The sequence below is a fragment of the Tigriopus californicus genome, chromosome 3, assembly GCF_007210705.1.
Source record: "Tigriopus californicus strain San Diego chromosome 3, Tcal_SD_v2.1, whole genome shotgun sequence".
In the NCBI taxonomy this organism is placed as follows: domain Eukaryota; kingdom Metazoa; phylum Arthropoda; class Copepoda; order Harpacticoida; family Harpacticidae; genus Tigriopus; species Tigriopus californicus.
In genome coordinates, this window is record NC_081442.1 from 1,779,306 (window position 1) to 1,797,496 (window position 18,191).

Below are 18,191 nucleotides of genomic sequence, written 5' to 3' on the forward strand. Positions count from 1 at the left end.
GGGCTCCAAACGTACCCCACCCACCCACTCACTCACTTATCATGCTTTACACATGTACATGAAGTGAATTGCTCAATTTAAGCCCATATCATAATCCTACTTATGACATTCCAAAATGGAAACAAGACTGGCCGACGGAGATTTGGAATTAGAACGTTCGGGAAGATTCAGAAATGGTATTACATATGTAAAAACCATATGTTTCAAATTGACCTAGAAATGTTGCCTATTTGCGCAGGTGCTTGTCGGGGAGTAAGGTCTGCACGGTCGGTCCCATCGTCATTCACCTGAAACCAAAGCCAGTTATTGAAGCCAGCGAGATTGTCCTGGATCAAATCAAAACTTATTGATCACAGTATCCGTTTGAAGTCTCACGGCTTAAGCTCAGTCCGAGATAAACAACATCATAACGTATTTATCAAATCTGAATCTATTAATTGCCTGAAACCATCAATCCATCACCACTCACCAGGTCCCGGGGACCTTCACTTGTACTTTCATTGAGCGACGACGCATTAAAACCACACTCTGTTCGAGTGTGTGGAATTACACCTGGAAGAGGGCATGATTCTGCAGCACTCGTTTTGGCGCATTTTTCTTCCATTCCGGTAGTGGCGCCCTCTGTGAATTGCTAGGGTGCTTGGCGTCCCTCTCCCCGGCCATTTGCGCGGGCATTTTGCCCCGGCTTTACTTCATTCAAGTGGGAGTGCGTCATTCTCAGAGTTCTCTCATGCCTAGATACATGCATACGTACGTACTGAGTACGTGCCTGATGGAGGCAGATCCGTGCATGCGTGAGAAATAAGCCTTCATACAGATCTGTGATAACTCGTGCATGATGAAACAAGATTGCAAAATCTATGACGGTTAAGAAACCCGTGGTGACTCAACTCCAAAATGATACGTTGATGATTCGTCACGGTTTTAATGTTGGCGAAATGAATCATTTGCTTTAAGACTTTGATCTTCCAACAACTGGTGAATTACCATGAATACCCTAGGCAACTCGAGAATTTTCGAACCTCCCAAGGTTGTGCTTGTAAAAACCTAAAATGTTCCGTCCTCAGAACACACAAAGCCGATTTGTTTGAAGATTTTTCATGAAACCACCGACATCAATAATTTGTTCCCGAACTATGCGACAATATCTTGGAAAAAGCATCCCAATCGCTCTTATGACTAGTAACCACCCCATCAGTTCCTTCCATATCGAACGTCAACTCAAATCCCCAGAAATCCAACATGGTGACCGAGGGTCAGAAGCGCAAACCGATCTGCGCTTGTCCTCGGTTCTGCAGGCAGTAGCTCTGGTAGCTCTCCAGAACACGTGATATTGTTCAGCTGACGCGCGCGCGCGCTCTTCTCAGCGCCTCGCCCTAAAAGAACTCTCAAGCCTAAGACAGCCGTCACTCCCTTTTTGAGATAGTTGTGAGTCAACAACAAACGTCGGTCGGGCCGGTTGATTCTTGAACAGCAGTTGTTGAGCGGTTCTCACCGTTAACGGTTGTGTGGATTGAGCTCTCCGAAATTAATTCTTACTTTCGCGTATCGCGTACGTTCATCCCTTGTTGAGACTTGGAGATTTGTCTCAGTGCTTGATCATGGCCTCCATGTTGAAGCGAGAGCGGATCAGCGCCAAGCGGGTTCTCGTGCCGCATCGTTCCGCCCATTCGCAAGTGTTGACCCCCAAACGGTTGGATTTTTCCGGCACGGAAGAGGATTCCGAATCCAACACGAGTAGTCCACCCAAACGAGCCAAGCGTCAGGTCCAAGTTCACTCCCCGGCCACGCCCACCACTCATCTCAAGTTGGCCCAGGGCCCGATCCATTCTCCCAATGGCTCTGATGAATCGGGGCGTCGTCGTAAAGCCCGCCCAAAGTATCCTCGATTGATTGAAACCGGTCTCAAGGGCATGAGGTTGTTTGACGATGGACCCCATCGACCCGTGACCTCCCCCAAGACCGTGCCGAAGGGCGAGCCTGAAAGCCGCAGTTGGGAAGCGGCTCGAAATCGGAGGCGATCCGAACCCAGCACCGTACCCTTACAAGGGACGCCCATCGGACCCATGCGCAGACGATTGACCTTGGAGAAGAAGAGCTCGGCGCAAGCTCGAAGACCTGTGCGCAAGAACCGATTGGCCAATATCAACCCATTCACACCAGATGTGGCTCGCCTCTTGGGCTTGGATGACACGCCCAGTAAAGCTGCTGCCGCTCAAGACGGATCGTAAGTACACAATCTTATAGTTTTGCAAATCACACCATCATGTATTTTGACGGCTTGATGAGACAGATCGTGTAGTGGGTAGTTTTCCCATGTTTGCTCGACACATTCCGTATTTCGACGAGAACTATCGGCTCCCCCTTATGTCATTCCCATGACGACAAAAGCGAATGCATCTTGAATCCCTTGTGAACGACGGTTTTCCGTGATTTTTCTCATTAGGGGGAGGAGGATGGAAGTGTGAGTGTAGACAAAAGCAGGATGTCAGAGGCCAAGTGGCGGTGCAGTAGGCTTGACCGTGCAAAAAGTGAGCTCGTTAATTGAATTTCTTCTCTCTTTGGCGTGTCAAGTTCCCCTTTTAACCCGTCTGCCTTTGAACTTTCTTCTTTAGAAGAGCTTTGTCTATCCTCGGAGACAGGTTTACAAGCAGAGAGGTGGTCATTATAGCTTTTCTTGTAGACCATTGAAGGGCAGCGACAATTTAGCCAATTTGACCAGCTTTCATCTTTGTAATCAACAAGAGGTGTGTCCGTTCGTTTCTTGAATTCGTAATTTGGAATTTTGTCGAGATTGTCTTTTGTTTGGGGAAAGAATTTTCACTGGCTCGCCCCATCGATTCCGAAACAAGTCGGCGGTGACAGTCTCTGGTGAGAATAATAGGCACATTTGTCAGCAATCTCGTTGTCACGTTCTCAAATCCAGATTTGGCCAGAATTGAATGTCAAGTTCAACCGTTTTTCGGGCCCACGACAAAACGATTGAAAGAACCTGAATTGACGATTATAAAACGTCGACTACTTTAATGGAGATTGTAAACATCAATAAGCCTTTGAAAGTACGAGGTTGTGCCGCGGATGAACCCAGTCAAATGGTGTGTCGGTTTGGATCGCCTTGGCCTGATGATCCAGAATGAGACATACGGCAAACGATAACATTGAAACTGCCTGATCATTCAAAACTTGAGGGGGGCATGGTGAACAACACTGATCTGTTTTTGACCCTGAAAACACTTGGCGAAATGACAACCGCCACAATAATGATGATGATGAGTCAGTCGTATTACAGTCCTTCAGATCCGGACGGGTGCATGATTGTACGGTCGGTCACCTGTCATCGTCTGTGGTGACTCATGCACTTTGTTCCACAGCCAGACGTAATAGCTCCTAAAGATACAAAGGTATTTTTTAACGCGTGGGCCCTAACTGGCGCACCCAAAGTGCTTTACTTTGTTGTTTGTCAACGTCGGTTATTATTCTGACTTTGTTTTGGGCCCGTGATTATACATTTGATTTCTTCTAATGAGCTTGATGTAAGCGTTTTGCTATTCTCTTCATGGAGCGACAATGGTAACTTGAACTACGCCCTCGTCATAAACGGAAAATTCCGAGAGTGATTTGATCCCAATCTATGCAATGGGTGAGCTCTGATTCGGGCCCATCCAGTAAATTGTGAAGATCTGAAACCCAGATAAAACGACAACATACACCCCTATGGCCAAACGTATGACAAGTTCTCTTTCTGGGCATCAGTCAAGCTTGATACTTTGATGCATCTCATTTTTAAATTCACTGTTGAGGCATCTTGACTCATGTACTTAAGAATGGATAAGATAACTGTTGAGAGTTCCATGTTTAAATCTGCCAATGCCTGCCCCTGATTAGCTTTTGAAAAGTTCCTCTCAATGTTTTACATAAGTGGTCATTGAATATTCCAAATATTCCTCTCCATTCGCTTCTTGACCCATGCCTGGAGCGTCCAGATAATCTTGACCGGAGACCATTTTTGAGGTCCTAATTTGACATCTGAGCGAGAAAGAGCTCTTGGGGCCATGCGGGTTTTTTGCCCTGGAGACAAGTCTCCTCAAGTCCATATCTCTCGTCAAGATCTTTGGCCCCAAAGAGAGCGAGCATCGCAATTCGAAAGGCACGAGTACCAATACCAATTCATAGGGGCCATAAAACTAAGTCTCAATCTCCATTGCCTCTTTTTGCACACGTTACAATAGCAAGGATCGGGATTGGAAAAGACAAGAGAAAGAGAGACAAATACAATTTTTTCCCATAAGATTCAACCTACATGTTCTGAACACCCCTCTTCCATGTCGCCTTCTTTATCCCCCCCCCCCACTTCCTCTCAGCGTAGTATTACGACAATATGCTTGCGTATTATTTTACGAGGGGGTCTCCTCCTCCCTTTTCCCATTTGGTGAACATCAGACTTCCTCTCCCAGGGTTTCAACATGTGCAATTTGGGAGTTACATTGGAGACTTTAAGGACAGCTCAGTTAAACTAAATGGTTGTTGAGCCAATCCTCGAGTACAAAGGAAACAAAATCATTTTGTTTTCTGAATGCAAACAAGCTGTACATCGTGACCGAGGTTGCTTGCCAAGAAATGCTGTATAACAGTAATTGGGGAGACTGGGATAGGGGGTTCGTTCACTCAAGCATCTCAAAATCTGTCCCCTGGACAGGGCAACAACAAGTGGCAAGTCGGGAACGAATTGAGCATGGCTGTTGGTTCTCATGCCATGTGTCATAAAGATTGGACATGGACCTTTGCCATTGGTCAGCTCATGGAGACACCACGTGATGGCCTCCAACTTTCATTAAGATATCACCGCCAATGCCAGTTTTCCAATCACTTGAGCCTTGTACCTTGCGAGGGAAAGAAACAGAAATGTATTCCTTGAATATGATCTTCCCCCGGTGGTCGAGGCGGGGTGTCATATATAACTTTACGGCCAATCCTTTCAACCCGTCCATTATGTCATCTGGCCCTTGTCTTTACCCTTCATCATGGGTTCATTGACTTGAACCCATGTCATCCGAGCCTTGGACACCTTTCAAGTCTGAAGTCGACTTCAGCCCCTCCCCGCCTATTAAAATCCGTGCTTTCTCCAACGATTTCTCCGCTCGTTCCAAGCAAGTAATAATCCTCTTGAAATTGCCCACTTCTCGGCTCTCAATCTTCCCCAGATTCTCCCGTATAGAGCCACTAGTAACCAGTCCTCCTCCTCCTCCTCCTCCTCCTTCTTCTTCTTCGTCATCATCTAGTTCTGAGTTGCCAGCCCCATTGTAGTACCCATTGGTCGTCCATTGGCTTGATTCTCAAACACCCCCTTGGATGTCTGGGTTTATTCTTCCTGGTCATATCTCAGGAGAGAAGTTGCCTTGACAACAGTGGACTTCAAAGGGAGAGAAGGAGAGGTTTTCAGTTCCTCGGGTGCACTCACCATGTTCAGCTCTCCTCCTCGGTCTCCAGTTTTATTCCTTGCTTCTGAGAATTTTCGGAGGGGAAGACTCGCGTGGAGATTGAGGAGCAGTTGGTGTCCGCGTTCAAAATTTGGAGAGCTCGAGAGTCGATCCCTCTTGAATCCTCCACTCTCTAGATGAAGATGAGATGCTTCGAATTCCGACAGATATCAATGGATGCTCGGCCAAATGATAATGAGGCAGTAATGGCTCCAAGAGATCGGCCAAATGCAAAACCTGCTTTGCGAAACTCTCCCCAAATAAGGGTGTCCAATGGTCGAATCGGTTGGTCGCAAATAGGAAATCCTCTAAAAAAAATAGGTAAAGGGGCGAACGGTTCCCACCAGAATCCCAATTTGCGTGATCGGGACGAGGTCCAAATCAAGTCCAGCACCCTTCCTTCAATCTGGAAATTGGTAGCACGCCAACAAGAAAAAAACGGAGATTTATGTGCGGTCCAGTTGGTGAATTCAAGTTTTTTTTTCCCATCTTTTTCCCTTTTTGTGGGCGAGCACCTGCCTGGTCGGTCATCTTTCATCAGAAAGTCTTCCAACACCCCCTTTAGCGACACTTCTTTATTCAACAAAGAACTGCTCTCCCTTGAAGTGTTTTTGTTGCTCTCCCCTGAAAATGGTGGATGGTAGTGGCATGATTCCCCTCCATTTGCCTTCTTATTGTGCTATCGAGAATCCAGATTAGAGGAGGACAGCTGCGAGATGCAAAAATCTTGAGCTTGATCGATGTTGAGAGAGGTGTCAAAGGGTTCTTTTGAGTTCATCGTCTCTCTTTCTTCCCTGACCAGGCAAGTAAACACCTTGAATGCCTTGAATGCCTGAGTGGGACGTGTGATACGCAGTAGTAGAACTTGTATCGTGTATGCACTCGAATCGACGACCAACGGCTTTCCAGTCTGAAACCTCGCTCTCGCAACGCAACACTCTTGGAAATGCCCAAGGTCGATGGGTAGATGTTGGAATAGGATAACTGCTCGAGTGTTGCCTCCTTCGACGTCGATTCACGCATATACAGAACACAGTCGTATCCCCGACATGTTGGGAGTGTGTGGTGTCAAGTCGGTGGTAGGCATGAAGCCATGAACCAACCTGAAAATTGGCCCCCTCGTTGTCCGTCCGTACGTCCATAAGAAGATGGTGGAGAGCTCGCACTCGGCGATGATATGACCTGCTCTCCACCCTCTGTCTGAGGAGTTCTTTCTTCTCAACCTTGGTGGGAGAGAATAAAATTAACTTGAAGGATCAGCTCACTTGTCAACCCCAAAAAAGGGATCTGGATCCTCGTCGAGATTGGCTGGAATTGTCTTGGGAGAACCGACATCTATCCAACCAGCAAGTAAGAGCTAGAGAAGAAGGGAAGGGGTTCGAGATTTCAAGTGAACCTTCTCCTTTTATTGAGGGTGCAAAAAACAAGCAACCAACCCAACGAACTCGACTTGAAGTCGGAGAATGACCTTTCCTGACATTGAAACGGATGATTACATGCTGCTGTTCTTGTCCTGATTCAATGTTTAGATAAAAAAAACGTTTCCAATTGAAGAGCCACTTGACGACTTTAAAACTGTTTCTCGGTACCAACTTCCAAGACGAATGATTGCCTTGTTTTACGGTCTCTGCCAATGTCTCAATTGTTGATTTGTGTTTGAATTTCAGGTTCACGCCTGTGAGCAATCACCCTCCTCGTTGTTCGTACGAGGATCTCAAGAGTTCCATCCAGAAGTCCTTGGATCAGATTTGTCAGAACACGCCCTCCGATGGAAACGATTTGAGCTTCTTTTCCGACTCGCCGCCCTCCAAATGCAAGAGCGGAAGTGTCTCCACCACCTCCAGATACGATGATGAGTTCATGGAGATCAAACAGTTGGGCAATGGATCCTTCGGACAGGTTAAGATCGTTCGGCATCGTCTCGACGGATGCATCTATGTTGTCAAGGTAAGGAATGGGGTTCCCTTGAACGATTTTGTCGGTCTTTGAAGGTGCATTTCTTGAAAGTTACCTAACCGAGACATGGTTGGATCGATTGCCTTTTTTGAAAGTAAACAAAGTACAAAATTACTTCACCATCATTCAAAGTCAAAAGCACCCGCAAAGCCAGAGCTGGTGTCAGATTTCTTGCTCAATAAATCTTATCTGAATGTTTTTTGAATGCGTATTTTCCGTGCTCACAGATTACGGGCACAACCCAAGATCGCGCCGTCATGAATGAGGTATTCGCCCATGCCGCCCTCATGAAGCACAAGCACATTGTCAGATACTACAACAGCTGGATCGAAAAAGGCCGGATCTTCATCCAGAACGAGTTCTGCGAGGGTGGATCTCTTGACAAGCTCATCACGAAGAAAGTCGTGGGTCAGAAGAAGTTCACGGAGAACGAACTCAAGCGTATCCTCTTTCACTTGTCCAAAGGATTGCAGTACATCCACTCCAAGAATCTCGTCCATTTGGACATCAAACCCGCTAACATCTTCATCTCAATGGACAACACGCCGAGTTTGAGTCCCACTTCAAGTGTGGAATCCTGTTCTTCTCAAGCCGAGGCCGAGCTCGAAACGGATACCGATGTCGCGGCCTTGGATGATCTGCCCAGCATTCAAACCAAAGAAGATCCTCCCCCAGCCGAAGCCATGCAGGTCACCGCCACCCCTCATCGTGTCTCAAGATCCGTTCAGACCACGCCCAGGATCCAAAAGACGCCCCAGGTTCAGGCCAAGGGCAAGACGCACGAGTCCACGGATTCCGGCAATGTCTCGTCTGGATCGGAAAGTAAAGCCGAGGAAAACATTCTGGACAAGGGTGTGTCATTCAAGATCGGCGATCTCGGGCACATTTGCTCGCTGAATGGCGATTACATGCCCGAGGAGGGCGATTGTCGTTACATGGCACCGGAGCTGTTTGCCAATGACATCGTTCGAGACAATCTCTTCAAGGCCGATATCTTCTCTCTGGGCTTGACGATTTATGAATGCGCCACCCAAAAACCTCTACCCAAGAACAGTCTCGACGGTGGCGACCTCTACGCCACTCTCCGCTCTGGCAACCCGCCTCCAATGGAAGGCTACAGCGATGAATTCAACGCTCTGATCAAGGTGAGTAATATATATATATAAAGAATAACGCAGCTTAGAAAATGCTGGTGCCAAAAACTACAAATACGTAAAAGAATTGTCCATGTGAGAGTAGTTTGAACACTTTTTTGACAGGTTTGCCCTATTTTTGTTTGGTCGCGACAGGAGTTCTTCGTCCGTTCAAAGGCATTACCTTGTTCATTGGCTGTTTATTTTTTGTCTCGTTTTTTGACCTTTTTACTCTTGGATTTTGCAGAGCATGCTCTCGCCGGACGTGATGGTTCGACCTTCAGCCTCTCGACTCGTGTCCCATCAACTCGTGAAGAGTGTCATCAACAAGACTCGAAGCAATTTGGATCTCTACAAAGAGCTGCGAGATACCCGAATGAAGTTGAAAGAGCTCGAGCAAAACTTGGCCACGGCCAATTTGAAGAAGAAGCTCTTGGTTGGACGTGGGGCCCGGAAATCCAACTCCAGCTATTGAATCATGGATTGATTAAGAAGCAAGAGATGGAAAGCTATTTCGAACAATGAACGGGTCTTGTTTTTTAGTTGGTAAGGATAATCTGTACATATGCTGATATCTCTCATTAATTTTTCTCTTCCGAGCTATTTTGCCAAAAACAATCGGCCCTTCACAAGCATCTCTCGCTTGTGTTATGCCACTGATGTAATGATACTTATGTTACAAGATGCAATATTTGGGAAACCAAGAAAGTAATGAACGTGTTCTCCCCAACTCCACTTTCTTCCATTGGCTACTGATACTTTATATGTATGAACCGTAGTAGCTGTACGCCCTCTTGTGCCTTCATTCACATTATTTATCCAATCTATGTGTCGTCAGACCTGCTATTTAAAAATAAGCCCAAGCGCTCAAGGTTCATGTCAATCGTGAATGATTTTTAACAGTCTGACTGCGATTTAGTATCCTTCTTATTCTGTGTGCTCTATTTGATCATATTCTTGGGTTTCCAACGTGATCGAACGAACTTTCGTTTGTCCTTTTTATGGTTCTGTATGAATGCTGTTATGAATGCATATCGGATAATGACACCTTGATTATCAATAAACTCAATCCTGACAATCCTGGCATTGTTGTTTCATTCTTATTATTCCGAAGTGGGTACAAAAACGAGAGTGTTACATATAAGCATATCCGAACTCTGCGCGCGAAACTCGTGGCCGCATCAATTCGTCATCTCATTTCCCGCCAATTTTATCACATTCATTTACTGATATACGTGTTGGTCTACTTTCGTGAAGATTAACAAAAGGAAAAAAACTGAACAATAAGATGACGATTGTGACCAGTCGCAGGGGGAAGGACAAGACATCACATTTTAAATGTGTTTTATGTGTATGTGGGGAACGGGGGTTGAGACGGGTCTCATTTCAGCATGGATTTTATCTCGGAAGACTCGGCGGCTTCCAAGTATGATTGACCGTCCGGTGTTGATCCGTTCTTAGAGCAACCCTGAAAATAAAGCCATTCATGTATTAGTTATTTCCTATGAATCCGCCGAGGTAAGTAAGCATGGCTAGAAATAGGAGTTTTTTAACATTGGTCAGACACTGTCCTGATTGGGATGAATGAAAGCATGAGGTATTTATTGGCTTGAGGATACACTCCAGGGTTAACGAGTGAATATTGTTCCAGCTCAGGGGCGGTTCTTCGCACCAGAGCCAGCCCTGATTGTTAAAGGGATGCTTATTTGAACAACCTGGCCTAATCCACATACGAGGATGAATCAAACAATGACAATGTAATGCTACTTGTAAAAATATATATATATATCACCATGAGGTTTCCAATGAAAATTCAAGCATCTAACAGACGTGTTTTTCTAACAGTAATTTCAAAGCAAATGACAAAAAGGTCGATAGTAAAGACAAAATCATGGAAACTAAAGCTCTGGAACTTTCCAGCCAGGGCGGCTGCTTATTAAGCTGGAGAGAAAAAGCATTCAATTACGATTTATTTTTAATTTGCAATGGTCAAAAAAAAGAAGCTTCTTTTAAGAAAAGAGGAGTATGCCCTCCTCAGAGGAGAAAACGAGGAATTCAAAGTTAAAAAAAAACAAATAACACATAGAGCAGATCATGTGAATGTTCATTCAAGCCATCACTGAGTTTATAAGCATTCTATAAGAGCAAAGTTCATCCATCGAATCCCATTAATGAACACATTGACCTGGCCAAATCAGCGAATTGACATGCCGACAAATAGGTTTCAGGGCCTCAACGCCTCGACATCGAACAGCCCTTCTAATTCAATTTAAACTTCGCTTCTTAACATTGAGCTTTGAGCAATTGGCAGTGTCGGCCTGAAATTGTTCAAAAACGAAGACTTCTCGTCATGACCAACCCGTGCACCGCCTTTTATCCAGACGTCCTCGATCATCCCTTACCTAGCCTTGGTCCATGCCAATCTCAATCTCGGCCGAAGGGACCTGCCTAGAGCTCTTGAACACGTTCGGTTTGGCCTACCTTTTCGAGCAAAAACTTGACACAGGGGGCGTGTCCTTCCCAAATGGCGGCCAAAATGGGGGCGATACCGTGCTTGTCCCGAATGTCGAGTTGAGCCCCGCGGGACACCAAATACTGCAACACCTCCAATTGGCCGTAATCCGACGCGAAATGAATCGGGCAACGCCCATCGATCGACTCATTCACATCCAAATGCTGAAACCCAAATTGCATCATCATTCATTCATGCCTTCCTTCATCGATCGAGCAAGAAGTCATCCCCAAAGTCATGACTGACATGCAATGCAGCTCGCTCGCTAGCTCACCTTGACTTCCACCAATTCCCGCACTTTGTCCAGATCGCCGTTCTTGACCGCCCACATTAAGTCGCTCCCGGACATGGCGATATCTCACACCCAACGTCACGATACACAGGATACACAGGATACACACGGAATGACTGAAGGATCGCGATGAACCACCCGGTGAATGTGATTAATCATAGACCACAAAGTAAGGAGGACACACAAACAGCGTTGCCAGCCCAGGAACGCATTTTCAAGCCAAATTCGAGCTCCATAGTAACCAGTTGAAGGCCAATGCGTTGTTATTTGCTGGATGACAGATTCGCCAGGAGATCGATTTGCACTACTACTAATTACCGTCAAAAGCACCTTGGATGGCATTTTCAGATCCCCTGCGGTCTTTGAATCGGATGAATAAATGTGTAAATGGCTCATACATGAAATGGAGATTTGACACCGAGGTCAAATGCCATAAATTGTCATAAGTGACAATGAAATATTGGTGGCAAGCATTTATTTTGTGGTTCATTGTGCTTGAAAAAAGAGCCACTCTCGAAATGTTCACCTCCGCGGGGATCTGGTGGCAACGCTAAATGCACAGACAGCAAACAATGAATGAAGTGCCACCAGAGAAATGAAAGAAAAAAGCGCGATACAATTTCTGATATAGGCAAGATCATAAACCATTGAAAATTATGGACGTACCTCGACCAAGACTAGTCATAACAAAAAGCCACTTCAGCCGCAATTACCTTTAGGCTGCCTGTAGAAACTTTGGTCCGATTTGTTAGTCAAGATATCAGGGCTGCCAGGCATATGTTAAAAATTGCGTTTTCTTAAGCTTCAAGCCAGCTATGAACAGGACGAGCATGAAACATGACCAGATTAATGGTGCAGCCCTGATGACTAGTCTTGGTCATCGAGAGATAAACGTCATTCTCCACCAATTAGTTGGCGGTGCTTATTTTTAAATTTGTGGCAAAATATTAAAAGGTTTAGATGGAGACTTTAAGGGTTATCAATATCGTGTTAGGTTAGGTAAGGTTAGATTAGGTTTGATTAGGTCAGGGTAAGATTTAAAAAAGTAGCGCCGCCAACTAATCGGTGGAGAATAACGTTTACCTCATCGAGATACGTCCATAATTTTCAGTGGTCTATGGCAAGATCTACGATTTGGTTAAAACTGCGTTGTTTCAACCCATTGAAATGGTAAAGTTAGCTCTGCACGCATTGTTGAGTCCTGTTTTTGTTCTGTTATTTTAACATTTGTAAATCTTCAATTTCAAGACGTCTTGTTTCTCAACCTTATTATCTAGTCTGTCCCAAAAATCCGTTTCACCCCAAATAGTCATGCGCTTTAAAAAACTGATAACAAGTAGAATCAAAAAACTGTCCTATATTTCATCTTTTAAAAGCTCATAGTACATTGAATCGCGTATTTTCCAGTGCGTTTGTGAAAGGGCAAAAAACGTCAGCAAAAAAACGCAATCTTCACACGAAAGTGCAAGGTAAAGTAAGATATGGTGGCTCTGAACGGGCTCCTATATGCAATCCGTTGCCACACAAGCTGGAAGCAGGGGAGAAATTGATCATCCGCTAACCACCTTACATGATAGCTGGAATGTTGGGTATAAAAAGCACCATACTTTGACGCTTTAACAGTACTAGAATATAATAAGCGCTCATTTGATCACAAATGCGTTGTAACAAATAATATTATCAATAACTCTTCATGATTTTTGAGTGACTTTTCATAGATTTTGAAAGGGTACTTTTTATCAAATTGATCTCGGTTACACATAAAATTTTTCAGTATTCTACTATAATGATGGGCCGTCACTTGAACCCTTGGGCGGTAGAAGAAGTCTGATGTGGCCATTTTATGTTTAGACATAATCAGCAATATTTTTGTAGTTGGTGTGCTAGGGTCGGAGGGGTGAGCCTCCCCCGGCCAGCGAAGCTAGCCATCCCATCATCCGTCTAAATTTCCAATGGGCAATGTGTATGTCCGTATCAGATTGGTCTGGGGGATCTGTGGTCTGTGGGTGTGGTTAGCGTCTATAAGTTTCCTTGAGAAAGGTCGGGGAGGAGAATCAAACCAAGGACCTCTCTAATGCTAGGAAACTGCGCTAGCCACCACGCCACGTCTCCTCCCTGATTGCATTTTTACATGTTTGATGTGCTTGTTTGCCGAAGGTTCTAGTTAAAGTAAAATGTAAGCTTTCTAGCCCGAGACAATCAAAGGAAAATAGTTCTCTTGGATGTTGGGACATGCTTGAAATTCCCATTCATGGGATATGAAAAGTTTTACCAATTGGGATTCAGCAGCCTTACGTCACAAAATGCGAGAAAAATGTAAACAAGATTTGTCATTGGTTGAAATTGCGGGTAAGCAAAGTCGAAGGAGCAATCAGAGCAATAACTGGCAAAGAAAAAGGCGGGAAATTCAAACTGATCGAAAATCGTCCTTTTCAAGGTCAAAGTTTCACATGTTCCAGTCAATAATTTTGTTCAAAAATGTTACTACAACACGACATTTTTGTAGTCGCTTCAGAATCAATCACAATTAGAATCCTTTTTGCATCATACTCTGGGCTAGAAGGAAAAAAAACCTTCAGACCAGTACATAAATCTCAAGCTAATGTCGGCAAATCACTTAACTTAACTTAACTTGACAATGGCCCAATGCAAAAAAAACTCCAAATTGCCCCTGTGCTATATTTCACAAGAGATGGTTGCTTCTTTCATTGAATGATCATTTATAAAACAAAGATTAGTGGCTAAGATTAATGCAAAAGAGAATATTTTACCTAACATGACTTCTCAAAAGAATTGGCCAAAAGCAAAGTTAGTCACCCTTGGAAAATGATGAATTTTCGAAGCTGCCGCGCCCTCTATCAAAAACTAATAAAAAAGCATCCATGTCTGAGATAAAAACCTGTAGTTTGTTTCGGCAGCTATGTAATATCAACAACTAATGAAGTCCACATGTATTCTTCCTCTATTCAATTGTTCAATATTGTTCCCTCAAATATTCGTTAGAAGTATCTAGGTGTTAATCCTGCGGCAGGATTCAAGTCAGACTTGGACAAGTTTTTGACTACAATTCCTGATCAACCTTACATCCAAGGGCTAGCCAGATCTGCCAACTCTAACTCGTTGGTGGATCAGACATTGTATGAACATGAACATAAAGTTGAAAAAAAGCGTCTTGAACTGCTGGGGATCCCATTCACGGTAGAGGTATGGAAGTCTGCAACGAGAATTAGATAAAATATTTGAAGAAATAGATTGAAGAAGGAAAGAGTTCATCCAGACAAGGAGAGAGGAGGACTTCATTGTTCTAAATACCCTGAATTCTGGGTGGTGCGACTGTAAATAAAACAAAAAGTCCCTCGTTTTTTATCATGCTTTTTCCAGCTTGCACTTTTACCTTTCCTACATCTCTCCACTTTAATCACCCATTCATTTTCTATGATTCCATTCTAACCTGCAGCATATTGCCATGAACATACTTTTTCGCTGTATATTTTGATATCACACTGTAGTACAGTGGGTTCCGCTTAGTTCCAAGGACGAGCATATTGCGTACGGGTTTCCCAAATATTTTGCTTGATGGCCATTGCTATTAGTTTCATTGGCATGATTTTGCATTCCTATCCTCAGATTTTTGTCATTGGTTGTTAGTGAATGGTTACGGCTAGACGGGTTAATAATCTCCTCTAAAACGTGAATCGGTACCAATATTCTTCCTGGTACTCCAAGAAATCTTTTGGATATATATTGCATTAAGTTGAGCTAAGTTAGAAACGTGAGGTGTGTAACTTCTCACTTCCCTAATATAAGGTTTACATGGAAAGTTAGTTAAAAATTAAGATCAAAAATGGCCGTTCCTTTTATTCGCTCCTCGGAAAAAAGCAGTGATCCAACATCCGAAAATAAAACCGGAAAATCAATCCCCAATCTCACGAAACATCGTTGATGTGACAATGCGCCCGCAAAAGGAACTGCTCAAGCATTGAATGAAATAGACATTAAACAAATGTGGAATTCAATTCACGTTTAAGGTGGGGTGAGTTTTGCACGTTCAGACATGTCCTCTTCTAATAAAGACAACCTCTTGATGTGTCGGTGAATGAGCGATCCGGATGGAACTCGGAGACTCACTGATCGTACGAGGTTGTCCGGCTAAAGATGAGGTGCTCCACCTAGCCATCTTCATTCGTTCTTGCTAATGTGGTCGTCTCGGATCAGGACAACGTCTCCAATTTTGAGGGATTATCCTTCTTACAAGTCCAACGTTTTTGTCGTTGAAAGGCTCAACAGGTAGTCATGTCTCCACCTTTTTCCAGAAGGAATTGATTAATGTTTTCCGCTGTCTCCATTTGAGTGCAAACTGAGCTCGTCTTCCTGTCTGGACTTGGTGGTCCCGGAAAATGCAACAATTCTCCCAACACACAATTGGGGCTGGGGTGATCGAAGCAAAATGTCTCCTCCTTGATGGTGCAAAGGGGCCGATTGTTGACGAGAGCCTCACACTCGAGGAGAACGGTCTCGAGTTGTCGAATGGAAAGAGTGGTTGAATGAAGGATGACGCGAAAAGCTTTCTCGGTGAGTCCACATCCGTTCAGTGACGCCATTTGTCCAAGGGGCGTTCGATATAGAAAATTGGAACTCGACTTTAAACTTGGAAACTGCTTCACGGGTGAGATTCCAATCAATGTTTTAACACCCTTTCGAAGTTCCCGATCTGCCCCTTGGAATGTCTTCGCGTTATCGCAATAACACTCCGCGGGATTCCTCGTCGGCCATAAACCTCCTGAACGCCAGGAGAAAGGTTTCTGTGGACAAGTCCGTTACCAGTTCAAGGTGAATGGCTCGGGATGTGAAGCATGTGAAAATACATCATACACTTTTGAACGAACTGCCGTATGTGGGCACAGTTGTTCAGAGCATCGATGGTTGACGTACATTGGGCCGAAAAAATCCAGTCTATTGTCTCAAAGCAGATTTGTGACACATTAGAACGTTCGGGTGGAAGTTGTCCCATCTTTTGATAAATTGGTGTCAATGGGCGGCACCTCGGAGCTTTAACATAAAGAAGAATTCCTTCTCACCTCACGCCGATTCCCAATATGTGAAATTTTCTCTTCAAAGAGTGCAGCACTTGCTCCGTTCCACAAATGAGGTTCAATTGGTGTAGATGTACACAAAAAGCTCGATGATTCGAGAGTGTTTGGGGAGAATCACCGGATATTTCGTGTCGTTGATAGACTTGTACTGAGTCGCAACCGAGACTCACTCCGAATAAGCCATCCATGACGAGAGGTTGGAGTGTGACAAGTGCGATCTTTTGTCAACTGCTTATTTCCATTAAAGATGCTGAAGTTCATCGAAGAAAACCTGTCTCTGGCTTTTTTGAACCAAAGATCCTCGGCTTGATTGATTCTCGCAGATGTGTAAGGCTCCTCTAAGTTTTTAGTACTTTTGGTGGCTCCCTTCCGGACGATGGGTTGATCACAATTTGGCAATATCTGGTGCATAAGCAGTGACGCGGATGAGTTTGGCCCACGTACTGCAATGGTTGAGAAAGTTAGAAAGGGTCCCTAGATTCAAAGACCATCAGGGTCAAGGGTTGAATGATCCTTCTTCTCCCGTTTTGTCTCGTCCATCATTTCCTCGTTCTGATCCACGGTTCTTTGGATTGGCCAATGTTGCTCCTCTTCTTCAGGAACGGAGGACCTTCCACCACAGAGAATTTAAGAGGAGGGCTTGGACGTTCAGCACTCTTGAGGCAAGATCTGCCGGATTACACTCACCGGGGACAAAATCGCCAACTGGTGGCCGTGAAATTCTAATTATGGCTTTGATTCGATTTCCCACCGACTGACGCCACTTTTGAGGTCCTTGTTGAATGCGAAGTAATTTCAGAAAGTGAATCGGTGAAAAAGTAACAGCGACCCTCAGGAATGTTCAAAGCCTTTGCAACAATAATACCGCTCGAGCGGCGCACAAGGCTCCTAATAATTCTAAACCTGGCAATAGAAGTTCTTCATGGAGGGGACTGATCGCTTTTGCTAAAATCAGAGTCGAATGGACATGCCCATTGTTCTGATTGGGTAACAAAATATATTGCCGCACCATAATGCATGCTTTGAAGCATCTCCAACGAAGCAATGAGGCCTCAGCGTGATTCTCCAGTTGATCCATCGAGGTAACGGTATGATTTCCACGAAGTGGAACCTAATTAATCCATCCTTCCACACTCTGAGCATGTCGTTTGGAAGAGGGTCATCCAATCTAGGTTAAACTCCCACAGTTGCTGCATAAGGATCTTTGCCTTAAGGAAAATGGCGTGAAAGTCCCAGCGGGTCATAGATGCTAGCCAATGCCTCCAGCACTAGTCTTTTTAGACACAACTCGACCGGAGATCTTTGAACTAGTTTTTTTAACAAATTAAATCCAATAGAATCTCGGATTGTGTCACTGAAAGACCCAATGTAGCTATTGTTGGTTCCTGTAGACATCGATCGCGGACCCAAAACCATTCGAGAACCCAACGCCGTTACTTGCAAACTTGTGAGGCGGTGAACCGCTCCAAGAGCCAAAAACTGTTATCACTCATGGAGAAGAATCTCGTGCTCTTCTTTCGCTATCAGCAGTAGTGGATAGTCCTCAATCGTAACAAATTGTTGCGTAATCTTTAAAGATTTCCGCCGTCCGTAGAGACACCAAATTGCTTGGAAAGGGGACGATTTTACCCCAAAAGTGGCGGCCAATTCGAATACTTTGGACTTCCATGATCACACTGAAATCTCTCAGAGATATCGTAGAGCGTCTTGATCTGAATGCAAAGCGAT

General features: G+C 44.5%; 2 protein-coding genes across 2 annotated transcripts; one reads left to right on the plus strand and one right to left on the minus strand.

Moving 5' to 3' along the window:
• Positions 1–1,444: 1,444 nt before the first annotated feature.
• Positions 1,445–9,644, plus strand: LOC131878470 (wee1-like protein kinase 2). The gene is made up of 4 exons (XM_059224451.1): positions 1,445–2,227; positions 7,145–7,424; positions 7,661–8,578; positions 8,814–9,644. Exons 1-4 carry the CDS (start codon positions 1,602–1,604, stop codon positions 9,039–9,041), a joined length of 2,052 nt encoding a protein of 683 aa, XP_059080434.1. The 5' UTR covers positions 1,445–1,601; the 3' UTR covers positions 9,042–9,644.
• Positions 9,645–9,652: 8 nt separating this feature from the next.
• On the minus strand, positions 9,653–11,558 carry LOC131878476 (myotrophin-like). Its single transcript, XM_059224456.1, has 3 exons — positions 11,353–11,558; positions 11,048–11,242; positions 9,653–10,034 (listed from the first exon to the last, which is right to left on the minus strand). The coding sequence occupies exons 1-3, from the start codon at positions 11,425–11,427 to the stop codon at positions 9,948–9,950; spliced, it is 357 nt and encodes a 118-aa protein (XP_059080439.1). The 5' UTR covers positions 11,428–11,558; the 3' UTR covers positions 9,653–9,947.
• Positions 11,559–18,191: the final 6,633 nt, after the last annotated feature.

Coding starts and splice junctions, on each gene's coding strand:
- LOC131878470 (XM_059224451.1), top strand. CDS start 1,602: ATGGCCTCCATGTTGAAGCGAGAGCGGATCAGCGCCAAGCGGGTTCTC. Junction 7,425..7,660: donor GATGCATCTATGTTGTCAAG/GTAAGGAATGGG, acceptor CCGTGCTCACAG/ATTACGGGCACAACCCAAGA. Junction 8,579..8,813: donor AATTCAACGCTCTGATCAAG/GTGAGTAATATA, acceptor TGGATTTTGCAG/AGCATGCTCTCGCCGGACGT.
- LOC131878476 (XM_059224456.1), bottom strand. CDS start 11,427: ATGTCCGGGAGCGACTTAATGTGGGCGGTCAAGAACGGCGATCTGGAC. Junction 11,243..11,352: donor GGGAATTGGTGGAAGTCAAG/GTGAGCTAGCGA, acceptor TTTGGGTTTCAG/CATTTGGATGTGAATGAGTC. Junction 10,035..11,047: donor TCAAGTTTTTGCTCGAAAAG/GTAGGCCAAACC, acceptor CTTTATTTTCAG/GGTTGCTCTAAGAACGGATC.